This window comes from Rhopilema esculentum, chromosome 13, assembly GCF_057945365.1.
Source record: "Rhopilema esculentum isolate cy_ngs chromosome 13, ASM5794536v1, whole genome shotgun sequence".
Lineage (NCBI taxonomy): Eukaryota > Metazoa > Cnidaria > Scyphozoa > Rhizostomeae > Rhizostomatidae > Rhopilema > Rhopilema esculentum.
Genome location: NC_142827.1, coordinates 5,003,806 through 5,023,348, shown reverse-complemented (window position 1 = coordinate 5,023,348; position 19,543 = coordinate 5,003,806). Strand labels below are relative to the sequence as shown.

Below are 19,543 nucleotides of genomic sequence, written 5' to 3'. Positions count from 1 at the left end.
GACCTGTATGTAAGAACAGAAACACCAAAGGTCATCGTAGGACTAAACATATAGGTAAACGACAGCCTAAATAGCCTTTGCCCACATTGAGTACACAGATTATATCAATAAAGGGTAGGCTATCCGTATCCACGAGTGAGTCTCAAAATAGTTCTTCATTATTGATGTTTGTATTGATGTAATAAGGGAAAGATATGTGCTAAAGTTTCTCTCCCGAAGAGCTCATACATTTATGCTAATGCTCAACCTGTTTGAAAGACATGTAACTTGGTTCGGGTCAGCAAGGGGACACTTACAAGAACTTAAACTCATAAAGAAACAGCATTCAGACACCGTGATCTACTTTGTGACTAGGAGTTTTACGGCTTGAAACAGTCATGTTGATACTTTGGGGTATTTTAATTTTGTATTAAATCTATGGTGAGCATTTGTGCTTATTCAAAATTAGAATTATATTTTTGCAGGTTTCCTTTCATATGGAACAACAGGTGCCCCCCAGGTCGGTCTACAGGATGCTGTTTTGGCACAAATGGTATCAGCAGATGGCATCAGATCATTTGCTGTCAATCCAGTCGGTATTAATTCTAGTGGTTTCCATCAAACGATCATTTCTCCCTCGAATGATAGAAAACTGTTATCACTACAGATGGAGAAGCTCAATGCAGAAAAGAAACTGCACCAGGTGGGCATAATACATATCACTTAGGTATATAACTGCTTTAGTAGAACCTCTAAACAAGCAGGTTGGTGCACCATCCCACCAAAAGCAATATCATTTACACTCTTTACAGTCAAATTGAAATAACCAAATTGAAATTTTTTTTCTCATTTTAGTACGTTTGCCCAATGAAAAAGTTCTTTTTAAATCTTTTTTTCTCATTATGAATGAATGTTTTATTCTCGAATAAGATATTTGTAAAATTAAAGCTTTATTGACGGTTTTAGCAAACACTCGAGCAATACCAAATTGCCAACTCACAAATGGAACAAGACCGTAGATCTTTAGAGTCAGAATTGCGAGATTTGCAGTCGAAAATCAGCACGATTGAAGATGGGAAGATAAAACGTGACATTGAAGCATCGAAGAAAATCGAAGATCTTGAAAACGAGATTCGAAAGCTGAAGAACGAAAAGGAAGTGCTAATAAGCTCTCAAGAACTGTCTAGAAAGCGGCATGAAGAAGAAAGAAGGGCGAGCGAAAATTCGTACAAGTATGCTCTGCAATTATTCTTTTACTTCTACAGGCCTTTCTTTAGATAAAAAATTACATCAGAAAAAATTACTTAAACTGGATAATGTGATGAATGTTTAAGGTGAACTAGACTTATTAAAACTTGAACTTCGCTGTAAGGGCAGGTTGAGAGAGGAATGACTGTGAAGGGAGGAGCCTTGCAATTTCATTATTCGTAGTTTTATGTTCGTCGATCTCAATAGGGAACCTAAATGTCAGATTTTGACAAGATGTGTTATCTAGAGCTTCAGTTCTCTTTAGGATTTGGCCCTGTTGTGTTAAGCTTCATAACTTTGTACTTTGCCATCATTTTCCATCGTATAATGTTGAAAGATTGCAGTTAAGTAGAAGGATTTAGTTGAGTCCTTTAACTCTAGGGCAGTATTTATTTTAGATGTAACCTAGTCAAAATTGCACTGACGAAGAAAATGTGAGAACTTATTAATTGAATACGCAAAAAATTTCCTTAGCGAAATTATATTTTCATATATCTTTCAGATCTCGCCTGCAGATGATCGAAGATACGTACAAAAACAGAGAATCGCAAATCAAAGATGAAAATGCTTTTTATACTAAGCAGTCAAACGAGAGGATTAAAATCATGGAAAATGAGAAAACTGAACTGATTTCAGCAAATAAAGAAAGAATAACAACGATAGAAAAGAACAAAGAGCTTGATATTGAACGGATAAAGGCGTTGCACAAAAAGGTGAATTTTCACACTACGTTCCCTGTTTACGGTTGTACAGTATTTTGAGTTTGAAAGCAATAAACCAATCAATCACGTCGTTCTTCGTGTCACGTTACCTTCGATCCGCAACTAGATATAGGTTTTTGCTTACTTAAGTTCATCGCTCCTTTTCTACACCGAGCAGTGGGGTTCGAAAAGTATGCAACGTTTTCGCCTTTCTGTGCTACCTTCACTGTTTGCGTTACCAAAAGCTTATTGTAGGTCTTCCCACTTGTTAGCAGCAAAGCAAAATCCCTTTTTTTGATAGAGTTTCTTTTGATATAGCCCCTCAGAACTGAAATGTTGAAAGGCATTTTTACAGTCTCAAATTGAGATGTTCTATCTTGATTCATTTACTTTAAGCAGAAAAGTGATCAACTTTATTTTTTAACAGGCAATGGAAGAACTGAGACAAGACTACGAAGAACAGTTGCAGCGGTTACATCATTTGAAAGAACAAGAAATTGCAGCAGCCACTAGCATGTTCTCACAAACCAAGTCTCTCCAATCTTTGATTCAACAGGTCCATAATTCCACTAGCGAGGTGAGAAAAACCCTCTTCGTTACTGCAGCTTCAAATGTGAATTTGTTTACGATCTTTCAATTTTTAATGGAAACATTTATTCCCCTTTGATCTGCTTTAAAAGTTTTTGAAATTCTTCACAAAATTTATGAAGACTGATTTTTGTCTCCGCTAGGTTTTTTGGACTTTCAAAGGTTTTCCCGCTCTTGGGAGCTAGTTTCACAATCATTCTACAAAGGGGGAACTGTTTTTGATTGACAAGCTATATCGACCAATCAGGTTAACTACCAAAGTTCTAGATTGGTCACGTGCTAGCGCATAGGAGCTCCCCACATGCATTGATTTTTTACATTATTTTATGTGATTAAGGCTAGCGAATTCTTTCAATTCCAAAATCAGCACTTACACAAAACATCTAATTAAATGTTACCAGTAGAATCAGGAACACCGACTTTACGTTCTAATATCGTAGCAGCCAGTCCCAGCTTTCTTTTGTATGATTTATTTCAACCTATTTTTATGAGAACCATTTCCCGATATTGGAAAAGGCTTAATCAAATTTTCAACATTGGTTTCGAAAAAAGAGGACTGGAAGTTATTTTGCCACACCATGGAACTGTAAAGTACAAAACAAGTTGGAATATTTTAATCTTCGATTGGCAGTTAAGTTTGGAAGCTACCCGAAAATAGTAAGCAATAAATCTTTACTGAGGCGCATACTGTCAATAAAATAAACAGTAAATGTAACTGAGAAGATGTTCGTTTAGACCTCAGATAATTTATGATTAAAGGCTTTTTCCGGATTTGAAGTTCATTGCTGAATGAAATGACGTGATTAAGTCATCTTTATTCTTGTCATTTAGATGGAACAGTTGCAAAAACGAATGGGTGTCTCTCACAAAGACAACCTTTATGAACGTGAAACGTCTTTGAGGATGAAAGATGAATATCTAAAGACCATGCAAGAGAGGCTGCATAGACAAGAGACCGAGAACGCAGAAGAGCGAGCACGGTTGCAGAGCCTGGTAGCGAAACTTGAGATGCAGCTGAGAGAACAGGGAAGACAGTTTGACCAGGACAAATGGAAGCTGACGCAAAACGAGAATAGAGTCGTGTCACTGCAGGTAATGGAGTGAAGAATATTAGGAAGGCTAGTATTGTATGAAAAATACATTTCATGCATCAATGTGATTTAACTCCCATGGGGTTAAAGAACATTACTGTTTACCGGTCTGTCATAAAATTATCGATGTGGCGTTGGCATAGATGTATACGCTTGGTGTATAGAACAGGTGAAACTCATAGTAGCAACTTAGAACTGTCCTGTTCTATACATCAAGTGCAAGGGGTGAAAGAATTCAAATCCTCTTTTGCATACTTTGGATTGGCTCTGCCAGAATGCTTTTGAAGGCCTTGAGAAAGGATTTTAATCGGAGTGGCGGAAATGGAAAGCCAAGGCAAAGAGCATGATGCTATAGCATCAAAGTAAAAAACTGTATGCCAAATGGTGGTGGCCAAATTTTAAGCTACCTTTATCACAAAGCTTTTTTTGTTTCTCAAATGGCACATTTAGGTCCTTTATGATTTGCAATCAATATCTTCTAAATTTTAGCAAACCATTTGCATCTTTTACCAGACCAAATTCTATCAGCACTAGAAAAGTGTTATGGTAAACAAAGACATTTGTCACTTAACCTAAAAGGGTGCACAGATCGTTTGTTCATTTCCCTCTCAAACGTGGAATTAATTTTACAGATTCACTCTATATTTCGCCCTATTTGATCCTTTCGGACTGTTTGGCTAACAAGGTATCTTATTCAAAGGCTGCAGTTGAAGAAGAGCGAAAATACACAATGCAGCAACTGGCAATAGAGCGGCAAATGATTGAGAAATCGCGTGACGAATTGATGAATGAACAGCGAAAGATTTTGTCCGAATGCCATGAAGAGAGAAGGAAACTGGCGGCTGAAAAATCCCAACTTGAAGCCCTTCAAGAGAAGTATAGCAAAGAAAATCTTGAAAGAGTGAGTGCGACTTCCTTAATCTGTCTTCATTAAAGATATTCTTGTATTTTGGAAGGTAGAATATCAAGCATTAAGTATTTATAGCTTTGTGCATGGTAAAATAGTTTCGTTTTATGTCAATTTTCAAAACGAACTTCCCTACTGGAAGCAGGTACGATTGTTCAGGCATTCTCTTTTATTATTCCACCATATGCCACACTCAAACCTCAATATTCCGTCCACAGCACTCCATGCTTCACCCTCCACCTTCCGTGTTCGATCCCGGCCTTCACCCTTCGAAATTTATCGTCATCACAGCTCTCCGAGCAATATTATTCTGCTTTTTCATGAAGTCAAAGCTTCCAGCACAACAATACTGTCTTATATCATTCGTAAGCATCAATGTTGTATTTCTTATTGCAGGAGCATGCAGTTTTGAAAGACCGGGAATCTAAGATACTTAAAGAGGAAGAGCGCCTTGAAAGAGAGAGAAATGCCCTTGAGCTGTCGTTTAAAACAATCAATGAAGAGAAACAAAAACTGGAAGAGTTTGCGAAAGCAATTCAAAAAAAATCGAAAGAAGTCGAGATAATGTCAAAGGTAAGATCTTATCTGGATGCCTGTTCTTCTCTCTTTTGTTAAGATGCAAGATTTACTGTTAAATAAGATTTTTCCCTAGGAAAGGAACACAGGATTTATATCCAAGATACCTTTTTTTCACTCAAATTTTTCTCACAATTTTTTTGAAGTTTTCAGTTCTGTTTTTGAGTTCCAGTTTTTAATTGTTCTCCAAACATCAATAGTGATTGTGCTTTCTATTAAAGTCGGCTGATTGGCGTGAACAACATCTTGCTAAAATGTGAACTCCGTCAACTGTGCTTTTTCAACAGTATGCATCCTCCACCAAGTAATGTTGTTGCCAAATCCCTTGGTCTCTACCTTTTTGTACAAGCATTTTCAAATTTTCATTTCCCTACAAAGCATCAAAAGATTCTAGACTCCAGTACCTGCTGATATGAGCTTTGTCTAATGTATTTTAAGGCGATGAACTCTGTTTGCACGATTCGCTTTACTCTTTTTTTGCGATCCAACTTTAAGGCTTTGGATTGATGTTCGGCCATTATTCTTGTTGTCCACCATTCCTTTAGCAAACTTGTGATATAATATTTCTGCTGTCAACATTATGAATAAAGATATCGTAAAAAACAGTGCCAAATCCATTCTATTATTTTGTAGCTCAGCTACGTCTGTACTTGGAACAACTGTTGTTTGTCAGTTCCAATCCAGAGATGTTTGATGTGCAATAAATTGCTAGCAAAAGGTCGATTAGACTAATTACCAATGCAAATTGTAATGCAAGAGTTAATTTCAGGTTAACAATACATTACCTGCTTTTACCTCTTTTTAAACTTCTTTTTCCTCACTTTTCGTTCACGAAGCTCATTAATAAGTCATACAGCTTTCATGCCTTTTTTTCACAGGAATGTTCAGGGCGTAATCTTCTTGACATCGTGTTAATTTTTTAGCTTTGACATGGAAATTTTTCACCCTTTTCTGCGGCCATAGACCAAAGGCTCTGTTGGTTTGAAATCAAGGCTTCGTTTGGGTGTATAATTGAAGCACGTTTTCTAAGGCTTCTTGCACAAATCGTGCCAGATCTTGTCTGGTCATGCCTGATTTTGGCTACTCGTACCCGATCGTCCCTTATCGTCCCTTATCGTGCCTTATCGTGCCTTATCGTGCCTTATCGTGCCTTATCGTGCCTTATCGTGCCTAAAATTTTTGTTAGATCCAACTACTAAAGAATTTACAATTAATCAAAACATGGAAAGTTTTTTCAGAATCCTTTTATTCCACAGGATGCAGTGAAGTTGCAACAGGAGGGGCTTGAGGCCTTGGAGCAGTGTCATATTTTAAGGCTTGAAATAGCCGATGCTTCCAGTTTGCTGGAAACAAGAAGCAACCGAATAGAACAGCAGGAAAATGCCTTAAAAGAGGTGAGAAAATGATGATCTGTTTCATTATGTGATCTTTTGTTAGTTTGGTTACAAAATGCTGCTCAACCTGTTTTTTAGTCATTCACTTCGTCACATCTCTCTTTTGGTTTCCTTTATCCTTCTCGTCACTTCCTACATTTCAAAGATTTCACAGGGATCACCAATCATTTTCTGCTTCCCTATAAGAGAGTTATGCTCAATTTTGGTTTACAGCATTGCTTTTCGTTTTGTCAACCGTCGTCAAACTGATGCCGTCAACCAGGGGTGGTTTAGCCCTGGTGGCAAAGTGGCCATCGGCACCCGGGCCCTTTGTGATAAGATTTTACGGGCCTTTCCCGCGTTGGAGAAATTTTTAACTAAATGTTGAAGACTAGATGCCCTAGACTGATTACTTTGCGATTAAAGTCCCAATACAAGCACTTCAAACCACCCAAACCGTGGTTTCCGTTATTTCAGCATGTGCTTAATCTGGCCTGTACCCTGGGTACCAGAGCAACAAAATTTCGAGCGCGTAAACAGTCAAGCATGCCAAGCAGAGAAGCGGAAAAGCGGAGGAGCATACATTTGTCTTCTATTTCCGCTCTCGAATTTATGTGACTCAGGTACCCAGGGTATCTGACCTAGAACTGACAAAAATTGCTTGATTAAAAAACATCCATGGTTTAGTTATGAATTGATATAAGTCACTTTTTAATCCATATTATGATAATATGAAGCAGAAAATATCAGAGACAGTGTTGTAGGAACGAATTTCATTTTGGGAGAGGGGTGGCGACGGCTGCCCATAGTATTTATTCTCACTTAGTCCACTGTGAAACAGGATATAAGGCTTAGGTTGCACTTATTGGGGAGTGGGGTTCCAATATGTGAAGATAATGTAAGATTCAAAACAGAAAGTAAGAAAAGACAAGTTAAGTAGTCATCATTTCCATCTAATAACAGCCTCAAACTCAGATGGGAGGACATTGACAGAAGGTTCTCGAAAAATTTAGATTTGTATCTGGATTTAGCAATGCTAGGAAGATGTGTTGACACAAAGATGAAGCAGGAGAGCAATAAGAGCTTTCTTTTCAAGATTTGTCGTTTAGCGAATGTCAGCTTGGAAATGCTCAAGAAAAGAACTGCTGGCATTTGTAACTTGTTACCAGCAGCATATCGTTCAAATAAAAAAAACAACAATTAATGCAAATGGAGATCCAGAAAAACGAAGATGATTTCAAGGAACACGCTCTGAGAGAAGAAGCATACGGAGAAGAAAACTGTGACTTTCAAGATGGGGATTCGCAAAGGACTCCAAAGTCATTGACACCCTGTATTAAAAGGGTAGAAGCTTGCCAACGGTGCATACCCTGCGCATTCAAAACTATGTACCTACGCTCTTTTTTTAAACAGTTTTATAAGAACACGAGCATCAATGTTGGTCAAAAGTCAACTGTAACATGCAAGTTTGAATAACATTTTATTCCAAAAATGAGACTTTTTAGCCATGTGTGGGTGCTTTTCGGTGAATGTTCAATCTTGTCGTTAAATGAAGGTTGTCTCACTCACTTTGTTAGCAAATAATGCCAAACACTTCCCTAGAACGAAAAAGCTAGCAATCGCACTGCTTACACCATAATAATTCAAGAACAAATTAAGAACAATCCAGATTTTTGCAAAAATTGAGAAAAGTCAGCCTCAACCTAAATTTACTGGTTCTTATAATAAACGAGTGAATGCAACATGCACATAGCTGCATACCCTTCCCTTTTCCATTGCGTATAAATGTGTGATGACACTAAGCTGCAGCCAGCTTAATATTCTTAAGAAAAGGCTGCTCTCCATTATCAGTCAACCAATTGCTTTAGCTGTTTATAATTTCAAGTGAAGAGAAAGCTTTTGATTACAAGCAAGTCATTGACCAATTTACTGTTTATCTGCACTTCTTCGAAAAGAGTTGAAACTCATAGAGCTTTCATGAATTTTGATCTTGATTCTTAACTCTACATGAGATTTTAAATCCTGTTTACACGAGAGGAAATGTATGAATTCAATTGGGTCCGATTTTACGAATAAAAATCGATATACTGTTGTTGTTTTGCACGTTGCTTTTTGTCAATGTTTATTGAATTAACCGTATTTTAAGGCTACATTTTTGTGGGTGTGGTTCAGTTTTCTGCCACGCCCTAAACCAGGCTCTTTGAGTTTGCTAGCCGTCCTGCGATTTTGATACCAGACTGCCTCTGGCGTCAGCTGACATGACAGCAGTAGTAGACCTTCTGCTTTCGGATTTTTGTTGGCTGTTGTCTCTCACGTATTGCTCTAATTGCGATTTTTTTAACAGAATCAAGCACTGCTTAAGATTGAACAGACACAATTGCAGGTTGCAAAGGGAAGTCTCCGCTGCGCCCTTTGCCAGCGGGCAGTGGGTGCGCCCCAGTTTCTTCAACGTATGTATCGAAGAATTTTTGATAATGTTTAATGATGTTAAATATGAATGAATGCAATATTTGGTTCTACATGATGGTATCAACAAAAATCCCAAATTTATCTTATTCCGTCGCTATTTTCATGTTACTTGGATTGGAGATTGTCTAGCTAACATCTATCCTCAATGAACCAGTTCAATTTATGGTCATGTTTTGAAACACACTTCACATTTCTTTGCACTAGTTTTTGACCTCGGATTCAACTTTTTCGCACTAGATTGTTGACAGTTATCTCTCTGTGTTCCTAGTGTTACAATCACCAAACTTCTCCCAAAAAGCTACATCGCAGCAGCCACAACAGCAACAGCCTCCTCTGCAACTAGAGCAACAGTTTACGAGGCCTTCCAGTCCACCCGCTAGTTTGAGTTCATCAAGTGTTACCACTATCACGTCAATCAATGAGAGTCAGCCAGAAACTCGGGCTCAAGTCGGATCGACTTTGCCACCACCCCCGGACATATTAGTTGGCAGTTTGAATTTCAACCGTACAGTCCGCAAATGGTCAGCGGACAAAGAGCAAGTGAGTTTTTGTCTGGGGGATCGTTTATCAGATAATTACGGGTATTCTCCAATCCTTCGTTCAAAGTTTTGAAGCAAGGATACCAATCGGGTAGAGCTTTAGAGATCTAACTCGTTTTGTCTGAGGATTTTGATAACAACATGTTTGGATTTGTAAGATAAAACGAATGTAGATATGAATCTAAAAGGGCTACCTTAAATCCTAGAGTTAGCCCCCTCCCTTTGTGTAAGCCCCTCCCCTTGTATAATCCCCTCCCCTCGAATAAGCCACATTCTCGATAAGCCTCCATCGTAGCATACTAATTTTTGCGTTTTGATAAGCCCCAGTGAAGCTGAATCGAGATGAGACAGAGACATACACCGTTTCAATCACTAAATTATTACAGATTCAGCGACTAATTAAAATTTTGACAAAGAGACTGTCAAAGATAATAAAAATATCAATATTTTGGAATAGAATATCTTTTCATGCTTTGGAATGACATCTTAGAAAGAGTTGTGAAGTAAAAGTGAAAATGAAATAAACTTGAAAATCGTTAAAGATCTACGAAACGAGCTATTTATATGGCAACTTGCTGATGATTCTATAACGCCCCCTCGAAAAGACCCCCCCTCGAAAAGGCCCCCTTGATTTAGTCCCCTTGTAAAAAGTACCAATTTTGAGGATTAACAGTGTTAAGAAATTCCAGAAACATTCTTTGTTAGTGTTGCTAAAAAGAAGGAACTCCAACAGGATGAGCTAGCCAGAATGTTCACTTTTCCATTACCTGGCATTCATTGGCATTCAGGCACTTGTGTTAAAAGGTCTCAGAAAAGCTTTTCGGTAACACTGGTAAAGATTCAAATTTTGTAAATTTATTAAAAACATAAGGTATTCCAGCAACAGGTGAAAGGAAAAGTGCACTATAGCTTTGTCACAAATATTACCCTGCGATATCCTTTTCGCGAGATGGCCTCAAAGATCTAAAAAAAATTGTGAGAGGCTATTCAAAGGGATAATGACACATGAAAATGATAGAAAAAATTAGTGTCTTTTAAGTGTTTATCAAAGGATTTCTATATCGTCATAATTTATATGTGATTTAAGATATTCAACAACCAACTGCTCTATTCAGAGGCTATGCTAATTTTTTTGAAATTAGGATATACTCTTAAATCTCGTGACAGAGTTTTGTTTTCATTGTCCTGACTTGAAACCAAATATTGTTAAGTAAAAAAGCAAGCATTTGAAACATACGACATTCTTCAGAAGATGAAACCTCAAAAAATATATCGAAAGCTAAAAGTTTAGAAATATACAGACTGAGACCCAGTTTGTATTCAAAATAGGTCAATCAACAACACGAGTACATGAAGGCCGCTCAACAACTGCCGTTCGCCTATTGAAAAATTTTACTATGGAGTACGTAAAGGTGAAAGCAAACCCCTTCTGTCTTCACAATGGTGCTGTTTCATTTTTATGTAAATGGATTCTAAAACTTATTCTGATGTTTTATGCTCTGAGAAGTGTCAGACGAAAAAGCTTTTGGCCAATATGTTGTAAAATATTCGCTTTTTTCAAAGCAATTTTCAAGTTCTGTACCGCCAAATAACTGATCATCATTATAGTCTTTGGCACAATCTGAATGTTACATTGTGATAGTATCGTGCTGAACCAGGATCCTACCTTTGTTGATTAGAGCTTTCGCTCTACAAATAATGCAGCTTTACTGTCTGATGTGTGAATTTTTATCCTTGAAATTCAACAATCTAGCTGCGAAAAAGTTCAGCACTTTACTTGAAACAGCTATTCGGCATTCTGCAGATGAGTTGTTATACCTTTTTTGCAGGATGAAGATTTCTTTGAAGAAGAAAGACGATTTTTGAATGAGATTCAAAAGAAGCGAGACTCCAAACTCAGTGGTGTGACGTAAGTTAGAAGTTTGTTGCAAAAGTGTCTATGTTCTACTCAACAAACATCGCAAGGAATAAGACTGTGCATAGAATAATGGGACCATCTTTTTAAAAAAGAGGAGTTTGCTAGTATCTACCAGCGTAGAACTTTGTCTTCTCCGCGTGAAAGTTAAAAAGGGTATTCTCCAAGTGCAGTTTCTGTGCATGCCGCAGCCTAATGCATGGCTGCATTTGCAACGAGCCTAAAGTCATACATTTTCAGTACAGGAAGTGGATTTTAGATACTGTAGAATTTTTTATCCATTGCGTTCTCAGTTGGCCTATTGTTCCATCAGCTGTAATAATTTGTTGTTACTGACCTAGTCTTCTTTTGTTGGGCACTCCTCAGACAAATTATAACGTAAGCGATTTTCCTGTAGCTGCTTGATACTTGACCTTCATCAACCTCAAAATAAAGAGTATGATATCTTATTTAGAGTAGACTTGCCATAGACAGCCCGAGAGACCCAAAGTTATAACTGGTGGCCCTCGTATTTGGTTTGAATCAGCAGGTACGTAGATTCCGGGGGTGTGGGGGCAAGTCCCAATTCCAATGTTTATTTACGTCAGAGATAAGTATTTTCTCAATGCAGAAAGGAAATGACCGAACCGTATAAAGATAAGGCTCTTAAAGTAAAGGCTTAGTATAATCATAGCACAATTTTAATACAAAATAGCAATTGGCGTATTGTCAGTCGAAAATTTTGTACCTTACACCTCCCAAAAATATCGGTCGGTTTACGTCCCTTTGAATTCTCAAATTTCGTCAGCTTTCTCTGTGTCTTATAAACAGTAAAATGCTAACATAAAGAACTTTGGAAAGCACAAAAGTATCGATATAGGAGAAAACTAGAAAATGGACACATGTTGAAGCTATAGTTTCGTTGAAAATTTTCGTTATTAATCTGCACCCTTTACTTGTTTAATTTTTGAAGTTTATTGCCATCAGAGTTTTTCGCGAGTTTACCTCAATCGAAGTGTACAGTTGTGTTTATGTAAATTGTATATATTGTTGACTCGTAAATTCACTATAAAAATTTACAGAAATGTTTACTATCAATATCTCTATTTGAAAATGACTTTGTTATTATTTCTTTTATGTTACGTTTCTGATAAATCTACGTACCTGTAATTTTTTATCTCTGATCTCTGATAAAATATATCGTACAAATCACATATGATGTCTCAGCGCACGATGGTTCACCATGAAATATTTTATAACATTTTACTACAAATTAAGTTGTAGCAAAAGTTTGAAATTTATGTCACGATTTGAAAAATGCCAAACGTAAATGTACACAAAATATTTGAAATTAATTTTTAGAATAGAGAAAAATGTTTTCGTACGAAATTAAGCCAAGTTGACAAGGTCAATATTCTTGTTACAAAAGTTTTTTCTTTCAGTTTTTTCTTGTTGATCATGGAGCCTTGTCTTTGAAAGACGAAGATTTTTGTTTTCACAGATTCCACACATGACAGATTTTCGTCTTTGAAGCACAAACAGGAAATTGGTTTGGCGGGAAGTTCCAAGAGGACATCTTCATGTGATCTAAACTTAGTCGCTTATTGGCCACTCAATCTTTCTTCGAAAGATTTTTGTCTTTTTGATCCGCACACGGTTTTATTTGTCCTTCAAAAACCGTCTTCGAAATTTAAACATGTTTAACTTCGAAGACTGTCTTTAAAAGACAAAATCTTTGTCCTTGACAAGCGCATACGGCAGATTTTTGTCTCTGGAATGCTAAAGACAAAAATCTTCGTCTTTTAAAGACGAAAGTCTGCCGTGTGTGCTGGGCTTTACGAAGACCCTAACAAGAGCCACATACAAATAATGAGGGAAAGAGAGCACATTTGTTTATTTGAGGGAAACAACTGAATGCAGAGAAGAGAATATAGAATAGAGATGGCTTGATCCCGGGAGTTTGATCAGGACAGTGACGGGGTGTGCAGAAACCCTAATCTCTATGGGACAGCTTTTTGGCACCCTGGCCCTATCCCATAAAAACATGCCAATAGCATATCGTATCCCTTAAAGAATATGCATAAATATGGCACTTTCATGCCAAAATAAACCTGAGCGGAAAGAGAATCTACAATGTGCCTAACGCACGTTGTTTGTGCTTTGTGGGAGCAGATAATTGAAGAATGTCTATCTTCTGCTTCAAAATACCCTGTCCTAAACAGTTTTCTTTAATTTTGATACCCTGTCCCATATTTTTAATCGAAAAAGTATATGGGTACTCCGCGGCACACCTCGTTGGAGTTTGATCTAGGAATCGATGAAATTGGACCAAATTAAACATTTTGTAAGTAATAAAGTATTAAGCATGCTTCAGGCTTGCGATCTGCGCTGGAAATTAAACTTTTTAGAGTTGGAAGAGTTGGAAGAGAATATCAACAGAAAAATGAACAAAATTTGATAAAATAAAATAACGACTTTGTACAAGAAATGAGTCTTTGGTACAGCGTTTCGAGTTTAACTCTTCATCAGGTAAATAAATAATAGAAGAAGAAACGGTTAAGAAGAGAAAAGAACAGTAGATAATCTAAAGATTAGCTATATGGAACGTAGTAGAAATACTACGTAGAACCTAAGACGAGATGGAAATATGTGAGGAGGTGGAAAGCGTATAGATAAAATAAGGTGAAAATTAATAATGGCTGGATTCAGGGGTGGCGCCAGAAATCTTCCGACAGAGGGGCTGGAGCTTCCGACAGGGGGCTAAAATGACTAAAATAAGCAGTTTTCGTACGTTATTTTGTCAAATTTGCTCCGACAAAAACCTAAAATTTCCTCCGATGGGGGGGATGGGCTAGATGCTTCCGACGGAGGGGCTGTAGCCCCCCTAGCCCTCCCCTGGCGCCACCACTGGCTGGATTAGGAAAGAAAGGAAAATTGTTTATTAAGACAATTAGGGATAAGAGTACCAAGATTAAAAATAATACGTTTTTCGAGGGTTTTGCGCTTAGTGTTGTTATGAGGTGCGTAGCAAAGTCCAGTGATTTTCATGTTGGCTGTTGTATGGCCATCTTTGATCAACAGAAAAAGCCATACAGCAACATCAACAACACACATCATCAGCAACAACAGCAACATCAACACGAGAGTCGCGAATAGAAAATCACACATATCATCAAATCATGTATCTTCAGCAAAAAAATCTATGTTGATATACATGGAACCAAGTTTGTACATAAGTGTTATTATCTTTTACATATCAACGTCCCTCGCTGCAATTGGATATGATGCAGTTTATGAACCGGTAAGTTTGCTTTTCAAGATATGCTGTGGAAACTTGCAAAGAAAATCTAACAATGATGTCGTATTGAACTTGAAATATGGGTTAGCATGTTAAACAGATTATTTGTCGTTTAGTGCTGCAGAATCCCAATCAATACGCTTTAAGAACAGTTTGGTTCCAGACTGCAGAGTTTAGCAAGTGCATACCCGATATATTTTCCTGTACACCTGATAAAATGTGTGGCATTTCGAAACCTGGGCGTGACATGGGTGTGTCCCATTGCTTAGGGCAAATGAAGAATTAAGTTTCCTCAAGTTCGAATGGCAAAATAATAACTAATAACTATCAATCATGTACATTACTCATCTTAGTTCATTTTCGCTTCTTAATTGATTATCCTTGGGTTCTAGCACAGTTTTGCACACTAATGTGCACAACTGAAGTCAGGCCTTGCTCTAAGCAAAATGGAGGTGCTCTATAAAAGAGCCCCTTAGGAACTCTAGGTACTTTATTTTGCACCTCTAAATAAAACTTCCTTGAGAGCTTTGGAAGATAAAGAGGTTTATATCGAGAGTAGGGATGTACCGGATATCCGGTAGGCCGGATAATCCGGCGCCGGATCGCTGATTTTTTGAAAATCCGGTTCCGGCCGGATTTGTTTCCGAAATCCGGCCAGTTGCCGGATTTTCCAGAACTTTAATCATAACTAAGAAAATTTGGAAAACTAAGTCAGACTCCCTTCATACAGTGATTAAAAATGGATTTTCCAGAACTAAACGATATCGACGATAAAACAAGCGCCTTGAAAACAATGCTCGTCATCACGAAACAGGAAGACTGGATGATATAATTCACAAATTTGGTCCAGGGTTGCCAGATCGGCTTTTTAGGCCAAATTTTTCATTTTTGGTTTCTAGATTTAGATTGCCTGAAAAAATTGTTTTTTGCTTACTACTTAAATTTGACCTTGTTGCCCTTTCCAGCAGACGTCCAAAATTAATGAGTAATTACTACATTCATAGAATAATTAGTAGTTAACTAAAAAGTGTTAACCAAATTTCAAATTTTATCACCTAACCTAAATATTATCTTGATATTAGCAAAGGGTTTTGAAAAAAAGTAAGATTCTTATCTAAGTTAAGAAATTATCTAACAGGCACAAGCGTAGAAATATAACCAGTGCCTGCTCGATGGATTCTTGAGAAAGTTTTTGATTTGGTCTTTTTATGAGCATTTTGGCTTACATTGCTCACCAGTCTAGCCTTCGTTTGTAAATTCAATCTGGCAACCCTGAATAGGTCTCTTTGATCTTCTCGCTATACATTTTTTTGCAAAGTGGCTCAAAACTTTTTATTACTGAAAATTCTATAAATGGTCAGATTATCCGGTAGAATCCGGCCGGATATTCCACGAAGAAATCCGGTAAATCCGGTTCCGGCCGGATTCTGAAAATCCTGATCCGGTACACCCCTAATCGAGAGCTTTGGAAGAATGTTTAAATTATAAATAAGAAATGCAACGGTGATATCAAAAAGCACCATAATATGAAATAACGAAACAAAACATCCAAGAAACACTATGTTAATGTCAATATAAAAATATAATATAACAATGTCTCAAAATCGTTCAGATTTTTCTAGATATGTAAGTTGCCATTGCTTGATGAGGTTTTATCACTGTCGGTATCAACTGCCAGTATCACTTCTGTTATGTTCAGCTTCACATAGTGCTTCATCAAAACGCATGGCTTTAAGTCAAACATTTAACTTTGTTTCCCGTGTTATGGTATTCATTCTACAGCAGCACAGCTAGAACATCTACCACTCATGAAAGCAAATGAAAACTGAAAAGCAATGCGATAATTTGGGTGGAAATGTGATCGCTGATTTGCACAGGCCATTTTAAGTTATTAAGAAAGAAACTGAAAATAATACTTCAACAGAAGATAAACGCTTGCTCAAAAATCACATAAATCTGCCGGAGAATACACTTGATGGCCTGTGTCCTTGGTGGTTATTAGAGAGTTATTAGATTGAAAATGGTATCAAAAACCCAACGTTGAATTTGCTGAATTTTTTCTCAATGGGGTAATCTTATGCAAATCATAATATTGTGGTCTGTTTGGAAGATTGTTTATGCTTGATCAAGTTTATTCAACAAATGTCAAAAATTTATTTTGCTCCATGGTAATATTGTTTTTACGTCTTGAGGGGCTCTATAAATCACTCTCCAAGACTTTTTTTGGGTGCACTTTACGTGGGCATACTTTCCGGGCAAGGCCCGCTGAAGTGCACACTTCTAAGAAAGTGCCCACTTGATATTTTGCTTATCCACACCTGAGATCTTGTTGGAGACTGCCATACTCTGCAATCCTAGTTCAGTTTATGTAACAGCAGTTTATGTTGAATAATAAGTTTTTTTCTAAATGCTTGAGACCTACTTTTCTGCCCACCTCTCGTATACTCGCAATATATCTCCTCTCTTGAATATGGTAACCTATGTTAATAATTGATAATTTTTCTTGGCATTTCAGTAGGGGCAATCAAGAATAAGAACAAAAGTAAGCACAAAAATGAGTGTTGAAGTTTCACTGACAAATTTTCTAGATATTTTCTAACTGAAAACTTTTCAAAATATTTTACTTGATAACAGGCTATGCTTGAAAGACGTTATTAATTTTAAAAAAATCCTTGGTACAATTAACTTACATTTATCAAACTTACATTGAGCATTTTATTGTACCGCACGCAATCTAGTATATTTATGGAAACTTTTCACATTGCCTTTGCTGAAAAAGGAACATTTTAGCTAATAACAAATTGTATTCATTAAGATCTTGGTTGTCAAAGTACAAGACAGGGAGAACTGCTTGCTGTACTTCGTAGTTTATATCCTCCAGATTCATTGCACCCTTGATGTAGAGGTCCTTGTCCAGCAACTTTCCAGTCTGGATTATCTGTAATAACACCTGAACTGATTCATGTTGACTCTCAAGCTCATTTCCCTTTTTTAATCACAGTGTAGTCAGCACAATGCCTTCTGGGTATTTCAACTTAAATCAACTTGAAATGGCAAAAACTGAGCTTAGCAGAGAAAGAGAAAATAAACAAGATCACTGCCAAAAATGTAGCAACTTTATCTTGACCTAGTTTTTTCTTGCAATAGACTGATTTCATGTGCGAGGATGGCTCTGTGGTTAGAGTCACTGACTACAGAACCAGGCGTCTTTGGTTTGAGCCCCTGGCATGACCAAACTTTTATCCAGAGTAAGGAGAGTTGCCAGCTCTTTGTAACTTGAAGGGTAGGAGTCACAAGGTGCAGTCACCTCAAGAGGAAGGACCAGGACACTGCTTGATAAGCAGTGCTTCTCAGTGTCCTAAAACTACCTTTGGATGCTAGGTGGCAATACAAAGTTCATTAAATTGGAGTTGTTTAATGTTTTATGAAAGCTGTCTTCAGAAAATTATCATCAGGATTAAATTTCAGTGGTTTAAACACATTTTGAAATTTCATTGATTTTTACAAGACTAGCCCTACTGCAATTTTCTTGATTGAATTTTTTTGTAATGATATATATATAATGAAAATAACTGTTTTACCAGCCTGTTATAAAGTGTCTGATGTCATTTAGTCTGAGCGTTACACGCTTTGGTGTATAGAAAAGGATAACTCCAAGTTGCAACTCAAAGTTTCAAACTTTATCCAAACATCAGTCAACCCTTATCTCTTTCACATTGGAGTTTAGAAATTATAGCTCTGCAATAGAAGTCTAATGTCAGTTGCTTTGCCTTTTAGTAAATCGTTTTTAATGTTCACTTTCCTTTCTGATAATTGTTTGTTTTACTTAAGAAAAACAAGCCAATTTAAAGCATATGATAAGACTTTGGTCAAACACGCCTTTAACCATATATGTCTACTTATAGGACTTTCCAAGCAGCTGCCTTGGTCATTCACCATGCTATTTTGGGCTTTTGGCATTCACTCTTATACCTGTGACATTTTTCTTCCTGCTGTTCAACTGGTTTGGGTTTAAGCTCTTCATTCAAAACTGATCAAAAATAGCTGATGTGAGCTTTTGGTGCATTTGTCTACTATTCAAGCAGGTTTCTTTATTTTAACATGAATGGAAAATTTTTCGTTTTTGTTCTAACTGTAGGTAGTTATATTAAGTTTGATAAAATAGGTAATCACAGTTCAAGAAACTGTGCTCCTTGTTGTAAAAATTTCTACTCATACTAGTTTCAAAAGCAGTTTTATATAAAAAACATACTTAACAAATACTTATGAAAGTAAATTATATTAACTTTTATAAGTTTGGTATACTATGTTACAATATTGAAGCATTGAAACTTGCAGTTTATTAAAATGCTTGAAGTCTGTCTAGCTAGAGCAGACAGCTAATAGTGAAATAGTGAAAGCACACTGTTTTCTTGCTATTAAATAGTTCCTAAAATATTTTCCTAAACTTTTAAAGTGGCTGTTTGTTGTGGAGTAAAAAGCTGCCATCCCACAATCATATTTTCATAAATGACTGTTTCTTTGCTTAGAATTTAAGTTGTTTATTCTTAGTTGACCCGAATGGAAATTTGATGTATGTTTATTCTGCATATCAAACTGATTCATGACTTGTGTTGGTAGTGATTCTGATTGTATTCAGTAGAATGCTCTTTCCTCCATCGGTTCTGTCACTTTTCATTATGATGCAAAGTTTGAGGATGCGTTTGGCCTATGCCAGCATGTGTTCTTTACTACAAATTCATTCTTTTGATGAAGACCTTTTTGACCCATATATATAAGGCACATTTCTATATGTTATTTGTAGTGGTACCAACCCACTCTGTTTGCAAATAGAAATCTATGTACCAAACGGGTAGGTCTGGGCTCTTTGGTTAAATGAA

The 19,543-nt window shown here is 36.9% G+C and overlaps 1 protein-coding gene across 2 annotated transcripts in view; it reads left to right on the top strand.

Moving 5' to 3' along the window:
* LOC135691830 (uncharacterized) overlaps positions 1–19,238 on the top strand; it is a 42,224-nt gene extending 22,986 nt beyond the window's left edge. The window contains exons 19-31 of one of the 2 annotated variants that reach the window (XM_065209806.2): positions 465–682; positions 946–1,211; positions 1,730–1,940; positions 2,356–2,505; positions 3,348–3,608; positions 4,308–4,508; positions 4,911–5,087; positions 6,347–6,484; positions 8,808–8,913; positions 9,201–9,472; positions 11,301–11,380; positions 12,867–14,666; positions 18,569–19,238. In XM_065209806.2, coding sequence (XP_065065878.2) covers positions 465–682; positions 946–1,211; positions 1,730–1,940; positions 2,356–2,505; positions 3,348–3,608; positions 4,308–4,508; positions 4,911–5,087; positions 6,347–6,484; positions 8,808–8,913; positions 9,201–9,472; positions 11,301–11,380; positions 12,867–12,879 — 2,093 coding nt within the window. In that variant the 3' untranslated portion in view covers positions 12,880–14,666; positions 18,569–19,238. Of the gene's footprint in view, positions 1–464; positions 683–945; positions 1,212–1,729; positions 1,941–2,355; positions 2,506–3,347; positions 3,609–4,307; positions 4,509–4,910; positions 5,088–6,346; positions 6,485–8,807; positions 8,914–9,200; positions 9,473–11,300; positions 12,498–12,866; positions 14,667–18,568 lie in introns of those variants that run through there. The other variant, XM_065209807.2, reaches the window with a different exon arrangement.
* Positions 19,239–19,543: the final 305 nt, after the last annotated feature.